This window comes from Lampetra planeri, chromosome 48, assembly GCF_965212315.1.
Source record: "Lampetra planeri chromosome 48, kcLamPlan1.2.h2, whole genome shotgun sequence".
NCBI lineage: Eukaryota > Metazoa > Chordata > Hyperoartia > Petromyzontiformes > Petromyzontidae > Lampetra > Lampetra planeri.
Genome location: NC_136154.1, coordinates 603,859 through 622,466, shown reverse-complemented (window position 1 = coordinate 622,466; position 18,608 = coordinate 603,859). Strand labels below are relative to the sequence as shown.

Here is an 18,608-nt window from a genome sequence, read left to right as displayed (position 1 = left end):
TCGGAATGTCTGGACGCGGTAAAGGCGGTAAGGGGCTCGGCAAGGGAGGCGCAAAACGCCATCGCAAGGTGCTGCGCGACAACATCCAGGGCATCACCAAGCCCGCCATCCGCCGCCTCGCTCGCCGCGGCGGTGTGAAGCGCATCTCGGGCCTCATCTACGAGGAGACCCGCGGCGTCCTGAAGGTCTTCCTTGAGAACGTCATCCGCGACGCCGTCACCTACACGGAGCACGCCAAGCGCAAGACCGTCACCGCCATGGACGTGGTCTACGCCCTCAAGCGCCAGGGCCGCACTCTCTACGGCTTCGGAGGCTGAGCGCCCATCTCTCGCACACTAAGCCAACCCAAAGGCTCTTTTCAGAGCCACCCACCTCTTCGAAACTGCTTGCGCCAGTGTTGCCAAACACTTTCTAAATGGAGCACATGTCCTGGGTTGTTGCGCGCCAATTCCTCGTGAGCGTGGTGGACGTTTGCTTGTTGAGTTGGCGAATCTTCATCTGCTTCCACATGAATGAAAGAAATCATGATATTCACGACACGTCACATTTAACAAGGCGTAATTCTTGAACGCGTTAATACAGTACCCATTTCTGGTATTTTTGCGTTAATTATTTCCAGCTGCAGCCGATTCCGATATTACGTGGAGCATTTGGCGCCACAATCTTACAGCACACTCGTCCTAATTGACGTAGCGTGCCGGAATGCTAATCTCCACCTGTACAGCACAACAGCGAAGTTATTTTTCTCCACCGAGCGCTTGTATTTTTCCAAATTGCGTTCTTAAAACGCCCGTGCGCCGTATTAGACGAGTGGTGTGTGGTGCCACAGCGACGGGGCCGCTCGGCCGAGCCAGGGAGCCGCCCGGCTTCCACCGCCGCACTGCCCCCCATCACCCCCCCCACATAAACACGCACCCGCACCCACGTAGGGCCTCGTGGTCGGGTCACCTACCCTGAGTTTTCACCCGAGGGCCCCCTAGGGGGGTTACCCCACGGTTTCTCAGGGCCAGGGAATTGGACAGGACCCTTCCCAGGCCAAGTAACACTGCGGCGCCGTGGGCGGATTTGAGATCGCACGACCACGGCGAGCTCAGAGAGCCCCGCAGTTAGAAACGCATACAAACACAAACACGGGTCAGCAAGGCAGATAGCTGGGATCAGGACCCGGGACGACTGATTGGTCGAAAGTTCAAAGGCCGGCGGGATCGCAAAAGAGCGGGAAATCCTAGGCTCAGGATTGGTCGAGAGACCAAGGCGGTCGGGACGGGGGCGCCTAGCCTTTGATGTGAATAGTTTAAAAGAAAACGCAGGGGCAGTAGGGAACTCTCTTCTTCTGGAGTTTGGACACGGGGTCAGCGACGAAGGAGTCATCGGGCGAGCCGCTAGATTGTCTGCAGGACGATCTGAGCGCCGCAAGGTCACCAAGGACTACAGACGGTATCGTGTTGCGCGCCTTACAACACCTCAGAGCGGAGGGTAGGATCCGTAGGAGAGGGTTAGTTCGGGGTAAGGACGAGTAGGAAAGCGGTTTAGCAGAGAGCGCAGCATAGAATAGGGCTACACGGCACCAGAGTGTGGGTTAGAAGCGCCTTGCTGTCCCGCACACACACACGGGTGGCTCGGTTGGTTAGCAAGGGCTAATAAAATCTCGAGCGTAGTAACAAAACCGTGTTGTTGGGTGTTTTTGGAACGTGGTATTAGCGTGCACTGCATTCGCGAGTGTGTGGTCGTTGTACGCATAAAGGCCGTGGTCTCTGTACGATTGTGCGGGTACGGAGGTGTGTGCGTTAACGCCCGGGGAGAGCACTTTTGGTGTGTTGGCGTGACTACGCAGCCGTGTGAGAGGAGAATCGTCCTTGTACGATATTTGTGTTGACGTGCACGCGCGAGTGGGGGAGGGGACGAGTCGTCGTGTCGGCGTGTGCCCCGCTTGCGTGCGCTCGTTACTTGCGTAAGCTCTCGGCGTGCGTAATCGGCGTGCCCAAGGTGCGCGATCGTAACGTGGGCGGCCAGCGCAGCGCAGAGCGGCGCAGGAGTGGGTATCGCGTGTGGAGCTGTACGCGTGTGTGCGCGCACGTTCACGACGTGTGTAACACAGGTGCACGATCCTAACGTGAGTGGTCAGGGTTGGGTGAGTGCCGTGCAGAGCTGTGTGTGGGTGTGCGCGTGCGTGGTTATCCATGCCTGCTACGCGGACCCGCGGTGGAGGGGAATCCTCGGGTGACGGCTCCCACACCCTGGGTGAGGAGCCTAGCGGCGGTTCGCTTAGCAGCGGGGGGGCGATTGATGATGTTAGTCCGGCCGTTAGTATTATCGAGGGAGGGATCTCGGGGGCTAGCGACCCCCACAAATTGGTGTCAGAAGCGGTACGGACCCCCGCGTTACCTCACGCTAAAATAAGACTAATATTTACCGGCAGGGGGGCCCCTTCGTGGAAGGCATTCGCCCGCAATCTCTTAGGGGCTAAGGAAATTAATGGATGGACGGACGTGCAGGCAGTACGTCAACTTAATATGAATCTTGATGGGCGGGCAGCCGATTTTGTAGAAGCGTTACCCGCGAGCGCACAGACACAGCTAGAGGAGCTGATGCGCCGACTCGATCAGCGTTTTGGCACGCGTGACGAGGAGGAAGCAAAATCGGCCTTAGAGGCGCGCCGTCGCCAACCTGGCGAAGATCTCCGTGATTACGCCGAGGATGTGCGCGAGTTAACAAAGATCGCACGCCCGGGGTACGCAACTGAGGTTATTGAGGAACTGGCTGCCGAGAAAATCCAGCGGTACCTGTCTCGCACGGCGTGGTGGCAGCCAGACATGAGCTGCCCACGTCTTCCCTTTAACACCCTTGTCGAGCGCGCACGTAAGTGTGAAAGAATTCACAGCGAACGCGCGCAGCTCCGGGGGCTGGGACGAGAGCGCGCCATTGCGAGCCTGCTCTCGGAAGACGAGGAGGAGGAACAGGAGCTCGCGAGGACGGTAAGGGGCCGGGAAAGAGAGCCTCCAGTGTCCCGCGAGACAACCCCGGGATGGGTTGCCGGTATACAAACGGGTATAAAGGATGTCTCCGGCCAGGTAACCCAGATAGACAACAAGGTAAACCAAGTAGGTGAGGAAACGAATAAAAATATGACCCAACTGCAATCCTCCGTTGAGACCATCCGATCCGAAATGGGGGACCTAGACTCCACGGTAGGAGGGCTAACTGGAAGGATAGCCCGACTAGAAGCAGAGTATGAGCAACAGCGCACGGGGGGAGGAGGGAGTGGGCAGAAAGTTCGCCACAGAGCCGCCACTCCTCCCAGGACGTGTTATGTGTGCGACCGTCGAGGGCATCTCATGAGGGACTGCCCTCAGCTCGCCCGTGCGAGGCCGATGCATAGGTCAAACACTAAGCCCCCCCTAGAGAGGGGACCACCGGGGGATGAAATCGACGTAGACCCGACCCAAACCAGCTGTAATAATAATGGCGAGCGAGTGATCCATAAACAGGTTACAACGACAACACCCAAGGGCGCAGGGACCTCGGGCGATTGGCTGCGGGAGCTGGTGGCAGGGATAACGGGAGCCACGTCGCTGGTGGAAGGCCAGGTGAACGGGCAGCGCACCCGGATCCTGTTGGACACGGGCGCCGTGGCCTCTCTCATGAGCGCCGCGCACTGCAGCATGCTCGGGGTGGACGTGGGCTGCCTGCAGGCCCCGGATCGCGCGCTGCACACGGCAAGCGGAGCCGGGATGGGGTTGCTGGGGAAGGTCTCCCTCGAGGTCCGTCTAGGAAACCAGGTGTGCACACAGGAATTCTACGTTTCGAGTGTGTTGTGCCACGAGTGCATTGCAGGAACGGACCTCCTGGAAAAGTTGGGACTTAACGTACAGCCCCGGCAACGATGCGCTACGGTGGAGGGCAGCGGGGAGCGGATTCCGTTCCTAGGACAGGAGCCGAATCGCCCACGCTTCACACCCGTGGCCGCTACGCTGGTGTCGGCCGTCACCATCGGGCCTCTCGCCGAGATGCTGGTGCCAGTGGCAACCCTCTCCACCGACCCAACCCACCGACCATCGGGCGAGGTAATGCTGACTCCTCACCCGGAGTTGGCATCGCGATACGGGGTGGTAGGGTCAGCCACACTGGTAAACGCAGATGGGGGCCGGCTGTTTATACGTGTGTTTAACCCACACAGTACCCCGGCAATGATACGACGACGCACCCCGGTAGCCACCGTACACCCCCTGCACGCTCGCCACTCGAACGACTCGGTGTTCGCACTCTGGGCGGAGGACCCTGGCCGCCCCGAGGACAGCCAGGATCTGGCCTGGCGGGTCGGCCCGACCCCCCGAGCCGAGATTGTTCCCCTGCAGGATGCGTTACATGTGCCTTGGGCAGCCTTACCTAAGGGGGAGGCCGATCAGCTGCGCGGGTTATTGCGGGAGTACGCCGACGTGTTCAGTGAGCACGATTCGGACGTGGGCCGGACCGACCTGGTCAAGCACCAAATTGACACAGGTGCAGCCCGACCCATCAAACTCCCTGCATACCGAGTGGGCGCGCCTGAACGGACCCAGATCAAAGAGGCAGTCACGGATATGCTACGCGATAACATAATCCAGCCCTCCGCGAGCCCTTGCTCTGCCCCGGTGGTACTGGTAACGAAAAAGGACGGATCGACTCGGTTCTGCGTTGATTACCGAAAATTGAACGCAGTCACCCTCGGCGACGCTTTTCCCATCCCACGCATCGACGACACCTTCGACAGTCTCGCAGGAGCGCGGTATTTTTCCACCCTCGATCTGGCGTCCGGTTACTGGCAGGTGGAGATGACGGAGGAGGATCGGCCAAAAACAGCATTCACCACCCCGATGGGCCTGTTTGAGTTTCGAGTGTTGCCGTTCGGACTCACTAACGCGCCCGCGACGTTCCAGCGGTTGATGGAGTTGGTGATGCGGGGCTTGCAGTGGGAACAGTGCCTGATTTACCTGGACGACGTAATAGTGTTCAGTAGGTCGCTGTCCGAACACTGGTCCAGGCTGCGGGAAGTATTCCAGCGACTGCGAGCAGCCCATCTCAAGCTCAAGCCACGTAAGTGTTACATTGCGCAACGCGAGGTGGGGTACCTCGGACACCGAGTCAGCGAGGCAGGGGTGAGCACCGATCCCGAGAAGGTGCGTGCCGTAGTGGATTGGCCGCGGCCGAGGAACCTGACGGAGATCAGGTCATTCTTGGGACTCGCCACTTATTACCGTCGATTTGTAAAGGGATTCAGTGAGATTGCACGCCCCCTCACCCAACTCACCTCCCCTAAGAACCCCTATCAGTGGTCGGAGGCCTGCCAGACGGCTTTCACCACACTCAAAGACCACCTCACCCACACCCCCACCTTGGCTTTCCCAGATTTCACCACCGATTTTATTTTGGACACTGACGCCTGCAGCAGTGGGCTGGGCGCGGTGCTGTCGCAAGTGCAGGGTGGGACGGAGCGGGTCATCGCATACGCCAGTCGGACCCTGAGCGGGGCCGAACTGAACTATTGTGTAACCCGTCAGGAACTGTATGCTGTAATTTTCGCGTGTAAACAGTTCCGACCGTACTTGTACGGCAGGAAATGTCGTGTGCGCACCGATCATTATGCACTGCAGTTCCTCCTTACATTCAAGGAACCGCGGGGGCAGATGGCTCGATGGCTGGCGCAGCTGCAGGAGTACAACCTGCAGATCGAGTACCGAGCGGGGCGAACACACGCGAACGCGGACGCCTTGTCAAGACGGCCCGCGGTGCGCGCTGAGACGAGGGAGGGAGACGCCTGCCCGTGCTTCACGGGGGGACGCTGCCGCCAGGCAGCAGAACCCAAGGAGCGCGCGGAAACTAAACTCCCCCCCCCGAGAGAGAGTGCAGTGTGCGCCGCAGGAACCCCTGCAGAAGGAGCCCGGGGACAGACGGATCATCCCACCCCAACCGGGCGGATCCAAGAGGATGTCGGCTGCGCCTTCCCGGGCTTGGACGACGAGCAGCTGCGACAAACCCAGCAGCGGGATCCGGATCTGGCGGCGGTGGAGGCGGCACTGCGAGAGAGGAAGGATGCACTACCAGGGCCCTGGAGCGGTTTGTATGCCCGGTTGTGTGTAGAAAACGGGGTGGTGAGGGAACTGGCCGACGCTGGGCAGCCGGGGTGCATCTGCGTTCCCGCCCATGTGCGGCCCCAACTACTACGACTGGTACACGACCACCCGCTCGGGGGCCATGATGGGGAACGGCGCACCCGGGAGACTCTGCGTCGCCAGTATCTCTGGCCTAAATTAGCGCAAGATGTGGCCGCCTGGGTGCAGGGCTGCCGGGCCTGTCAGCAGTGTGGGCAAAAGCCGGCGAGGTACCAGGTACCCCTGAGGCCGTTCCGAGTCAGTCGGACGAATCAGTTGGTCGGAATCGACCTGCAGGGGCCCTTTCCACGATCCCACCGGGGCAACCGATATATTCTTGTAGCGGTGGAGTACTTCACCCGCTACCCCGTGGCGGTGGCTATCCCGGATAAAACAGCCCTCGTAGTGGCCCGGGCCTTCGTGGAAAACTACGTACTTAAGTGCGGGATCCCCGAACGAGTCATTACCGACCAGGGTAGTGAATTCGAGGCCGAACTATTCCAGGCGCTGTGCCGAGAGTTCGGGATCCAGAAGGACCGAACCACGGCATATCACCCCCAGGCGAACGGGATGGTAGAGAGGATGAACCAGACTCTGGCCGGGAAGCTTAAACGCATGGCGGCCGCGAATCAACAGGACTGGGACGAACACCTCCCCTATGCCCTGTTCGCCTACACCACCGCCGTTCACACATCTACAGGACAGACCCCGTTCCTAATGATGTTTGGTCGCGAGTCTCGCCTGCCCGCAGATCTGCTGTTCGGTGTCCCTCCGCCGCAACGGGAGGAAGGGAGCCACCCCATGGAGCACTTGCTGGAGACCCTGCGAGAGGCCAGGGGCCGAGCCTACCCGCACGGAGAGGCCGCGCACCAGCGGCAAGAGCAGGGCGCCCGACCCCGTATGGAGCCCCCCTTCTACACTGCGGGCTCCGAGGTGTGGCTGTACACTCCCCGCGTCGGTGCCGGACAGGTGGGGAAGCTGACCACCTACTGGCGAGGACCCTGGATTGTGAGACGGCAGATCTCACCATGGACGGTGCTGATTCAGGGAGGAGAGAGGGGCCGGGAGATGGTGGTCAACATCCGCCGACTGAAGCCGTGGCGAGCAGCCCCCGAGGGGGGGAGCCCCGCCGTCCAAGTACCCCGAAACCCCGGGGTCCCCCCACCCCCTGTGCCCGGGGGCCTCGCGCAGTATATGGGCCCCACGGAGCCCCGGGCTCCGAGGGGCCCCGGGCGGGGCCGGGGGCGACGAGGACGGCGACCCTTAAACCCCACCGCCTCTGAGTTTGTCCCCCAGCCCGCAGGTGCCGGAGACCGAGGGGAGCCGTTGGAATGGAGGAGGAGACCACCGCCGGAGCCCCAGGAGACAGAGCCGCCACCCCCGAGGCCAGCCACAAGGGCCGGGCGAATCCCGCGGACCCCGCGGCGATACCTCGTGGGGGCAACCCAGGCGAGGTGCTCCAGTCAACCCGGGACGGGGACTGGCACCCCGGGGGGCTATGTGGTGCCACAGCGACGGGGCCGCTCGGCCGAGCCAGGGAGCCGCCCGGCTTCCACCGCCGCACTGCCCCCCATCACCCCCCCCACATAAACACGCACCCGCACCCACGTAGGGCCTCGTGGTCGGGTCACCTACCCTGAGTTTTCACCCGAGGGCCCCCTAGGGGGGTTACCCCACGGTTTCTCAGGGCCAGGGAATTGGACAGGACCCTTCCCAGGCCAAGTAACACTGCGGCGCCGTGGGCGGATTTGAGATCGCACGACCACGGCGAGCTCAGAGAGCCCCGCAGTTAGAAACGCATACAAACACAAACACGGGTCAGCAAGGCAGATAGCTGGGATCAGGACCCGGGACGACTGATTGGTCGAAAGTTCAAAGGCCGGCGGGATCGCAAAAGAGCGGGAAATCCTAGGCTCAGGATTGGTCGAGAGACCAAGGCGGTCGGGACGGGGGCGCCTAGCCTTTGATGTGAATAGTTTAAAAGAAAACGCAGGGGCAGTAGGGAACTCTCTTCTTCTGGAGTTTGGACACGGGGTCAGCGACGAAGGAGTCATCGGGCGAGCCGCTAGATTGTCTGCAGGACGATCTGAGCGCCGCAAGGTCACCAAGGACTACAGACGGTATCGTGTTGCGCGCCTTACAACACCTCAGAGCGGAGGGTAGGATCCGTAGGAGAGGGTTAGTTCGGGGTAAGGACGAGTAGGAAAGCGGTTTAGCAGAGAGCGCAGCATAGAATAGGGCTACACGGCACCAGAGTGTGGGTTAGAAGCGCCTTGCTGTCCCACACACACACACGGGTGGCTCGGTTGGTTAGCAAGGGCTAATAAAATCTCGAGCGTAGTAACAAAACCGTGTTGTTGGGTGTTTTTGGAACGTGGTATTAGCGTGCACTGCATTCGCGAGTGTGTGGTCGTTGTACGCATAAAGGCCGTGGTCTCTGTACGATTGTGCGGGTACGGAGGTGTGTGCGTTAACGCCCGGGGAGAGCACTTTTGGTGTGTTGGCGTGACTACGCAGCCGTGTGAGAGGAGAATCGTCCTTGTACGATATTTGTGTTGACGTGCACGCGCGAGTGGGGGAGGGGACGAGTCGTCGTGTCGGCGTGTGCCCCGCTTGCGTGCGCTCGTTACTTGCGTAAGCTCTCGGCGTGCGTAATCGGCGTGCCCAAGGTGCGCGATCGTAACGTGGGCGGCCAGCGCAGCGCAGAGCGGCGCAGGAGTGGGTATCGCGTGTGGAGCTGTACGCGTGTGTGCGCGCACGTTCACGACGTGTGTAACACAGGTGCACGATCCTAACGTGAGTGGTCAGGGTTGGGTGAGTGCCGTGCAGAGCTGTGTGTGGGTGTGCGCGTGCGTGGTTATCCATGCCTGCTACGCGGACCCGCGGTGGAGGGGAATCCTCGGGTGACGGCTCCCACACCCTGGGTGAGGAGCCTAGCGGCGGTTCGCTTAGCAGCGGGGGGGCGATTGATGATGTTAGTCCGGCCGTTAGTATTATCGAGGGAGGGATCTCGGGGGCTAGCGACCCCCACAGGTGAAACAATCCCTCGTAAGAAACAAAAAAACCCACGCTCAAAACACAATATACTGTATTGGGTTTTCCAGTCATCCTTATTAAAACAAAGGCAATGGCCATGGCTGCAATTCACTAATATACATGTTTGGACATTACATTGTGTTATATTCACAAGTCCTTTTTGCAGTAAAAACGATATTAAAGTGAGCATCGCGTCCGCGTTTCTCATTGGAGGCTGATGGAGAGGGATGGTACTAAAAGAGCCACTCAGCAGCGCCGCGCACTACGATCCTCTGATTTGCATCTCGCCTCCTATAAAAGGAGCTCATCGCCCGACCGACATCCACATTCGCTTCCCGTCTGTTCTGACCTGAAGCTGCCTACAACGCGTCGACATGCCCGATCCTCCCGCATCAAAGAGCGCTGGGCCGGCCAAGGTTCCTGCTCCCAAGAAGGGCTCCAAGAAGGCTGTGACCAAGGCAACGCGCAAGGATGGCAAGAAGCGACGCCACCGCAGGAAGGAGAGCTACGCCATTTACATCTACAAGGTGATGAAGCAGGTGCACCCCGATACCGGCATCTCGTCCAAGGCAATGAGCATCATGAACTCGTTCGTCAACGACATCTTCGAGCGCATCGCTTCCGAGGCGTCCCGCCTGGCGCACTACAACAAGCGCTCCACCATCACTTCTCGGGAGATCCAGACCGCAGTGCGACTGCTGCTCCCCGGCGAGCTGGCCAAGCACGCCGTGTCGGAGGGCACCAAGGCCGTCACCAAGTACACAAGCTCCAAGTGAAGCCTCGACTCCACCATTAATTACAAAGGCTCTTTTCAGAGCCACCCACCTCTCCGAACCTGCTTGTACCAGTCCTAGCAGGAGTACAAAACGAAACTTCCAACAAAGCCCCGGTTCACGCGGGGACATTGTTCGCTCATTGAGTGAAGTGGAGAGATCGAACGCATTTTAACATGTTTCCACGTGAATAAAAGCGATAACAATATTCATGGCACATCATATTTACCAGCAGGCATTTCTTGGACTTGTTTGTCCATTGATTTCATCTGCAGCCCATTCAGATATTACATTGGATGTTTGGCGCCAAAACCTTGCAATGCAATATATTTAATTCGTGGTTGTATTTTCGGGCAGGAACTAACATTTTGCACGTGTACATATATGTAAAAGTAAGCGCCTAGCATGGATGACTCGTGCAGTATAATTGATCATCATCTCAATGCCAAGAGAATATATATCTATTCCTGTGATCACCTCTTTCCGACATTTTTACGTATTACTGTTTCCAATGAAGTGCAGTTTCTTAACACTTTATTTAGATCATGCAGAGCACTGTAAAGTTGTTTTCGGAAAGGTGTTTGCTTGAGAAAATAACATCCGTTAAAGACATCGACGGCGCTCAAAGGGTACTACTGCATCGTGATGCGGCATTCTGAAATGATCCAAACTGTGAACATTTTGTTGATTAAGAAGAGTTGACGACTCGAGATCATTGCACGCTGCCAACCAATCAGCACGCTCCCCTTCTTCGCACGTCACGACTCCGCTGACCAGTGAGCGCGCGCTCTGGGCTACATAAGCCGCCTTCTCCCCGCCTGTGAGAATCTTTGCCCTCACCAAGCCATGGCTCGCACCAAGCAGACGGCTCGCAAGTCCACGGGCGGCAAGGCCCCCCGCAAGCAACTCGCCACCAAGGCGGCCCGAAAGAGCGCTCCGGCCACGGGCGGCGTCAAGAAGCCTCACCGCTACAGGCCCGGCACCGTCGCTCTGCGCGAGATCCGCCGCTACCAGAAGTCCACCGAGCTGCTCATCCGCAAACTGCCCTTCCAGCGCCTCGTCAGGGAGATCGCGCAGGACTTCAAGACCGACCTGCGCTTCCAGAGCTCCGCTGTCATGGCTCTGCAGGAGGCCAGCGAAGCGTACCTTGTCGCGCTCTTCGAGGACACCAACCTGTGCGCCATCCACGCCAAGCGCGTCACCATCATGCCCAAGGACATTCAGCTCGCCCGCCGCATTCGTGGCGAGCGCGCTTGAACGCCCAGCTCGGCCCTCAAAGCACAACACAAAGGCTCTTTTCAGAGCCACCACTTACTCATGAAAACGCTTCCATGTGTGTTCTTCAAAGTTCGGGTGCCGGAAACCTTCGTTTGCTGGTCACGGCTCTCACGAGTCGTCAGGCGTAAGCGACAATGAAGTTCATTTTCTATACCCCGCCGCTCATATTTTTCAACATCACACGTTGGTGTCGTATATAAGCGTTGTGAAACCATGCTTACATAATGTTTAACAAAAGGGTTATTTTGGTGAAATATATTAACTATTAAACCCAAAGATATTGGTTTATGTTGTTTCAAGCCCGAGCTGATAAGAAGTTCACATTTTGCAAACTAAGAGACTGAATTATTCACGCACATATATTTTTAGGCATTGCCCGAACAGGCGGTTAAAGGAAAATATATATACACCGTATAGGCACGTGGGCGATCAATCACGAGCTCAAGGCTATCACAATGATTTCTTATAACCAATGCGGTCCCTCAAAATGATTATTATAATCAATAATACATTGATATTTGCGGAATCCGCTTATAAGTTTGACTTGCCAGCACGTGCCCATTAATTAACTCTATCATGCTTAAAACTTGAACCTATTAAGTACGTGTATCGCATTGTTTCATTCATAAGATGCGTGCCCGCATTAAAATTTATATGGATACAAATAATTAAAGTCAACATCGAATCCTCGCGTCCCGGCTTTTCATTGGTGGCTCAAGGAGAGGGCGGGACTCGACCGAGAGGAGCCAATCAGCAGCGGCGCGCTCTACGATCCTCGTCTCCGCTATAAAAGCCGCTCCGGTGGTGCGTGTTAACGTCACAAATCGTTCGTACTTTGTCTCCAGTGCTTTTTGCATCCTAGGTCGCTTAACAATGTCTGGACGCGGCAAGACCGGTGGCAAGTCTCGCGCCAAGGCAAAGTCCCGCTCTTCCCGCGCCGGCCTGCAGTTCCCCGTGGGTCGCGTTCACAGGCTGCTCCGCAAGGGCAATTACGCCCAGCGGGTCGGCGCTGGAGCACCCGTCTACCTGGCCGCCGTGCTCGAGTACCTTTCTGCCGAGATCCTCGAGCTGGCTGGCAATGCCGCCCGCGACAACAAGAAGACGAGGATCATCCCCCGACACCTGCAGCTCGCCGTGCGAAACGACGAGGAGCTCAACAAGCTCATGGGCGGCGTGACTATCGCCCAGGGCGGTGTGCTGCCCAACATCCAGGCCGTGCTGCTGCCCAAGAAGACCTCTCAGGCAAAGAAGTGAACGCGCCGCCGCCTCTACCACCACAACAACGGCTCTTTTCAGAGCCACCCACTTACTTGCAAAGAGCTTGGACAGTCGTACACAGGAGTTTTGTTATACTGGTAGGAACGAAATGGACCAGACCACCAACAGATTAATGTGTCCGTCCGTCAACATCGCCCCCTACTGCAAACATTTGGCATGACCCTACGAAAACCTTTAGACTCAGTGACGCTATCCTGGCTAAACAAGTGTAACATTCCCTTATAATTCCCTCAGCTTTTAATTAAAACATTTAAATTAATGAGGCTTTCCTGGCTAAACACGTGTAACATTCCCTAATAATTCCCTGAGATAGCTTTTAATTAAAACTTTGAAATTAAATAAAACAACTAACAGCGCCCTAATAATTCCCTGAGATAGCTTTTAATTAAAACTTTGAAAAAAAAAAAAAACTCACAGCGCCCTAAAGCCTACAGCTAGGCCTAAAGCCTAGAACTAGGCCTGAAACTCCATTCGTGTCGTACCCCCGCGTGTGTGAAAGGGAGTTATGTTTAACAATGTTACATTCCCTCATGTTTTTAAATAGAAACATTTAAATTTAAAGCTTTTACATGAATCATTAAAACATTTAAATTAAAAATTAACTCACAGCGCCCTAAAGCATACAGCTAGGCCTAAAGCCTAGAACTAGGCCTCAATCTCTCCCTTCGTATCGTCCGATTAGGTGTAGCAACATCGCCCCCTACTGCAAACACTTGGCAGGACCCTACAAAAACCTTTTGACTCAGTGGGGCTTTCCTGGCTTAACAAGTGTAATAATACATTATGTTTATATTATTTGGTTATTCGTTCCTACCAGCCCACCCCGCAGGGTCCTGTTTAATAAGGACACCGTCGTCGAGTTGCCCTCGTCCCAAATTGCTCGCAATTAAACGAATGCTCTGCTCATTCCAGATACCCTTTATGTCTAATTTAGGAACGGTATTTGAGCAGCATTCCAACATTGCATCAATCATGGAACATGGTTTAGAATAAATTGGGATGCCTATTGGAAGAAAGAATCGTGTTTTTTAAAGAATAAAACTCGCTCTTTTTGAGCGGTCAGAAAAGGGATCAAATGAGCACATCAGCTCAGGGTTGTGGCCGGTGTTAGCTGATAGTAAGCAAAAAAGTACTGGTAAACGCTGGAGATGTCAACACTCGGTAAAGTATAATATTACTTGTCAAATAAGATGGTACAAATATGTGTAGTTAAATATTTTTTACATGGTTAATAACATCTTTCCAATGATTACTCATTCGTGTTACTTAGTGCAGTAAATACGTGTTACTTATTGCAGTAAAAACAACCCATCGGATGAACCATCCTGCGCTCCTAGAATATCAACTGTCGGTGCATTAAACGTAAGATTATATATTTTCTTTAAACATTCGACTGCAGAGTCACTTGAGTTGAATTTGAGTGGTGATGATTGTGCACCGTGCCTCGATCTTGTTCAAGGCGCGCGACCCTTCTGCAGTGCGTGAGCTACTCACCTCTTGCCACGTAAAATGTTAAACTTTCTATTTAATGTCGGTTAATTTTGAGTAATTTTCTTCAGTTTGTTGTCCATCTGAAAATCCATATATTTATTCATTTCAAAGTTCGATTAAAACGTCCAATTAAAAGTTCGGTGACAAGGGACTGTTGACATGGCGCGCAGTCCTCACCATAGCGCGAGAGGAGGAATCGCGAGCGCGCGAGGCAAAACTTAAATAGAAAATATTTCGTTGGAATTAAATATGAGTAGTCTGTTGAAGCATCTTGTCTTGCAAAAAATTCGAGTGCGTTTTAAATAGTGTTCATCAGTAACACTTTTGAAAACCGACAATCGTCATATCATGCCCTGACCGAACAATGTCTCCCAAATGTTGGTTGTTCACTTGTTTTGAATTATAATTTATATCGTGAGCATTTGTGGGGGTCGCTAGCCCCCGAGATCCCTCCCTCGATAATACTAACGGCCGGACTAACATCATCAATCGCCCCCCCGCTGCTAAGCGAACCGCCGCTAGGCTCCTCACCCAGGGTGTGGGAGCCGTCACCCGAGGATTCCCCTCCACCGCGGGTCCGCGTAGCAGGCATGGTAAACCACGTACGCGCACACCCACACACAGCTCTGCACGGCACTCACCCAACACTGACCACTCACGTTAGGATCGCGCACCTGTGTTACACACGTCGTGAACGTGCGCGCACACCCATACAGCTCCACACGCGATACCCACTCTTGCGCTGCTCTGCGCCGCGCTGGCCGCTCACGTTACGATCGCGCACCTGGGGTACGCCGCTTACGCACGCCGAGAGCTTACGCAAGTAACGAGCGCACGCAAGCGGGGCACACGCCGACACGACGACTCGTCCCCTCCCCCACTCGCGCGTGCACGTCAACACAAATATCGTACAAGGACGATTCTCCTCTCACACGGCTGCGTAGTCACGCCAACACACAAAAGTGCTCTCCCCGGGCGTTAACGCACACACCTCCGTACCCGCACAATCGTACAGAGACCACGGCCTTTATGCATACAACGACCACACACTCGCGAATGCAGTGCACGCTAATACCACGTTCCAAAAACACCCAACAACACGGTTTTGTTACTACGCTCGAGATTTTATTAGCCCTTGCTAACCAACCGAGCCACCCGTGTGTGTGTGCGGGCCAGCAAGGCGCTTCTAACCCACACTCTGGTGCCGTGTAGCCCTATTCTATGCTGCGCTCTCTGCTAAACCGCTTTCCTACTCGTCCTTACCCCGAACTAACCCTCTCCTACGGATCCTACTCTCCGCTCTGAGGTGTTGTAAGGCGCGCAACACGATACCGTCTGTAGTCCTTGGTGACCTTGCGGCGCTCAGATCGTCCTGCAGACAATCTAGCGGCTCGCCCGATGACTCCTTCGTCGCTGACCCCGTGTCCAAACTCCAGAAGAAGAGACTTCCCTACTGCCCCTGCGTTTTCTTTTAAACTATTCACATCAAAGGCTAGGCGCCCCCGTCCCGACCGCCTTGGTCTCTCGACCAATCCTGAGCCTAGGATTTCCCGCTCTTTTGCGATCCCGCCGGCCTTTGAACTTTCGACCAATCAGTCGTCCCGGGTCCTGATCCCAGCTATCTGCCTTGCTGACCCGTGTTTGTGTTTGTATGCGTTTCTAACTGCGGGGCTCTCTGAGCTCGCCGTGGTCGTGCGATCTCAAATCCGCCTACGGCGCCGCAGTGTTACTTGGCCTGGGAAGGGTCCTGTCCAATTCCCTGGCCCTGAGAAACCGTGGGGTAACCCCCCTAGGGGGCCCTCGGGTGAAAACTCAGGGTAGGTGACCCGACCACGAGGCCCTACGTGGGTGCGGGTGCGTGTTTATGTGGGGGGGGTGATGGGGGGCAGTGCGGCGGTGGAAGCCGGGCGGCTCCCTGGCTCGGCCGAGCGGCCCCGTCGCTGTGGCACCACATTGCCCCCCGGGGTGCCAGTCCCCGTCCCGGGTTGACTGGAGCACCTCGCCTGGGTTGCCCCCACGAGGTATCGCCGCGGGGTCCGCGGGATTCGCCCGGCCCTTGTGGCTGGCCTCGGGGGTGGCTGCTCCGTCTCCTGGGGCTCCGGCGGTGGTCTCCTCCTCCATTCCAACGGCTCCCCTCGGTCTCTGGCACCTGCGGGCTGGGGAACAAACTCAGAGGCGGTGGGGTTGAAGGGTCGCCGTCCTCGTCGCCCCCGGCCCCGCCCGGGGCCCCTCGGAGCCCGGGGCTCCGTGGGGCCCATATACTGCGCGAGGCCCCCGGGCACGGGGGGTGGAGGGACCCCGGGGTTTCGGGGTACTTGGACGGCGGGGCTCCCCCCCTCGGGGGCTGCTCGCCACGGCTTCAGTCGGCGGATGTTGACCACCATCTCCCGGCCCCTCTCTCCTCCCTGAATCAGCACCGTCCATGGTGAGATCTGCCGTCTCACAATCCAGGGTCCTCGCCAGTAGGTGGTCAGCTTCCCCACCTGTCCGGCACCGACGCGGGGAGTGTACAGCCACACCTCGGAGCCCGCAGTGTAGAAGGGGGGCTCCATACGGGGTCGGGCGCCCTGCTCTTGCCGCTGGTGCGCGGCCTCTCCGTGCGGGTAGGCTCGGCCCCTGGCCCCTCGCAGGGTCTCCAGCAAGTGCTCCACGGGGTGGCTCCCTTCCTCCCGTTGCGGCGGAGGGACACCGAACAGCAGATCTGCGGGCAGGCGAGACTCGCGACCAAACATCATTAGGAACGGGGTCTGTCCTGTAGATGTGTGAACGGCGGTGGTGTAGGCGAACAGGGCATAGGGGAGGTGTTCGTCCCAGTCCTGTTGATTCGCGGCCGCCATGCGTTTAAGCTTTCCGGCCAGAGTCTGGTTCATCCTCTCTACCATCCCGTTCGCCTGGGGGTGATATGCCGTGGTTCGGTCCTTCTGGATCCCGAACTCTCGGCACAGCGCCTGGAATAGTTCGGCCTCGAATTCACTACCCTGGTCGGTAATGACTCGTTCGGGGATCCCGCACTTAAGTACGTAGTTTTCCACGAAGGCCCGGGCCACTACGAGGGCTGTTTTATCCGGGATAGCCACCGCCACGGGGTAGCGGGTGAAGTACTCCACCGCTACAAGAATATATCGGTTGCCCCGGTGGGATCGTGGAAAGGGCCCCTGCAGGTCGATTCCGACCAACTGATTCGTCCGACTGACTCGGAACGGCCTCAGGGGTACCTGGTACCTCGCCGGCTTTTGCCCACACTGCTGACAGGCCCGGCAGCCCTGCACCCAGGTGGCCACATCTTGCGCCAATTTAGGCCAGAGATACTGGCGACGCAGAGTCTCCCGGGTGCGCCGTTCCCCATCATGGACCCCGAGCGGGTGGTCGTGTACCAGTCGTAGTAGTTGGGGTCGCACATGGGCGGGAACGCAGATGCACCCCGGCTGCCCAGCGTCGGCCAGTTCCCTCACCACCCCGTTTTCTACACACAACCGGGCATACAAACCGCTCCAGGGCCCTGGTAGTGCATCCTTCCTCTCTCGCAGTGCCGCCTCCACCGCCGCCAGATCCGGATCCCGCTGCTGGGTTTGGCGCAGCTGCTCGTCGTCCAAGCCTGGGAAGGCGCAGCCGACATCCTCTTGGATCCGCCCGGTTGGGGTGGGATGATCCGTCTGTCCCCGGGCTCCTTCTACAGGGGTTCCTGCGGCGCACACTGCACTCTCTCTCGGGGGGGGGAGTTTAGTTTCCGCGCGCTCCTTGGGTTCTGCTGCCTGGCGGCAGCGTCCCCCCGTGAAGCACGGGCAGGCGTCTCCCTCCCTCGTCTCAGCGCGCACCGCGGGCCGTCTTGACAAGGCGTCCGCGTTCGCGTGTGTTCGCCCCGCTCGGTACTCGATCTGCAGGTTGTACTCCTGCAGCTGCGCCAGCCATCGAGCCATCTGCCCCCGCGGTTCCTTGAATGTAAGGAGGAACTGCAGTGCATAATGATCGGTGCGCACACGACATTTCCTGCCGTACAAGTACGGTCGGAACTGTTTACACGCGAAAATTACAGCATACAATTCCTGACGGGTTACACAATAGTTCAGTTCGGCCCCGCTCAGGGTCCGACTGGCGTACGCGATGACCCGCTCCGTCCCACCCTGCACTTGCGACAGCACCGCGCCCAGCCCACTGCTGCAGGCGTCAGTGTCCAAAATAAAATCGGTGGTGAAATCTGGGAAAGCCAAGGTGGGGGTGTGGGTGAGGTGGTCTTTGAGTGTGGTGAAAGCCATCTGGCAGGCCTCTGACCACTGATAGGGGTTCTTAGGGGAGGTGAGTTGGGTGAGGGGGCGTGCAATCTCACTGAATCCCTTTACAAATCGACGGTAATAAGTGGCGAGTCCCAAGAATGACCTGATCTCCGTCAGGTTCCTCGGCCGCGGCCAATCCACTACGGCACGCACCTTCTCGGGATCGGTGCTCACCCCTGCCTCGCTGACTCGGTGTCCGAGGTACCCCACCTCGCGTTGCGCAATGTAACACTTACGTGGCTTGAGCTTGAGATGGGCTGCTCGCAGTCGCTGGAATACTTCCCGCAGCCTGGACCAGTGTTCGGACAGCGACCTACTGAACACTATTACGTCGTCCAGGTAAATCAGGCACT

General features: G+C 57.3%; 4 protein-coding genes across 4 annotated transcripts; all 4 read left to right on the top strand.

Annotated features, from left to right (window-relative positions):
• Nucleotides 1–5: 5 nt before the first annotated feature.
• On the top strand, nt 6–317 carry LOC144733653 (histone H4). The gene has a single exon (XM_078615680.1). The coding sequence runs from the start codon at nt 6–8 to the stop codon at nt 315–317; it is 312 nt and encodes a 103-aa protein (XP_078471806.1).
• Nucleotides 318–9,501: 9,184 nt separating this feature from the next.
• On the top strand, nt 9,502–9,983 carry LOC144733861 (histone H2B type 3-B). The gene has a single exon (XM_078615865.1). It carries the CDS (start codon nt 9,539–9,541, stop codon nt 9,938–9,940), a length of 402 nt encoding a protein of 133 aa, XP_078471991.1. The 5' UTR covers nt 9,502–9,538; the 3' UTR covers nt 9,941–9,983.
• Nucleotides 9,984–10,783: 800 nt separating this feature from the next.
• LOC144733652 (histone H3) lies at nt 10,784–11,194 on the top strand. Its single transcript, XM_078615679.1, has one exon. It carries the CDS (start codon nt 10,784–10,786, stop codon nt 11,192–11,194), a length of 411 nt encoding a protein of 136 aa, XP_078471805.1.
• An 843-nt stretch (nt 11,195–12,037) lies between these two features.
• LOC144733893 (histone H2A-like) lies at nt 12,038–12,512 on the top strand. Its single transcript, XM_078615901.1, has one exon. The coding sequence runs from the start codon at nt 12,089–12,091 to the stop codon at nt 12,467–12,469; it is 381 nt and encodes a 126-aa protein (XP_078472027.1). The 5' UTR covers nt 12,038–12,088; the 3' UTR covers nt 12,470–12,512.
• The last annotated feature ends 6,096 nt before the right edge of the window (nt 12,513–18,608 follow it).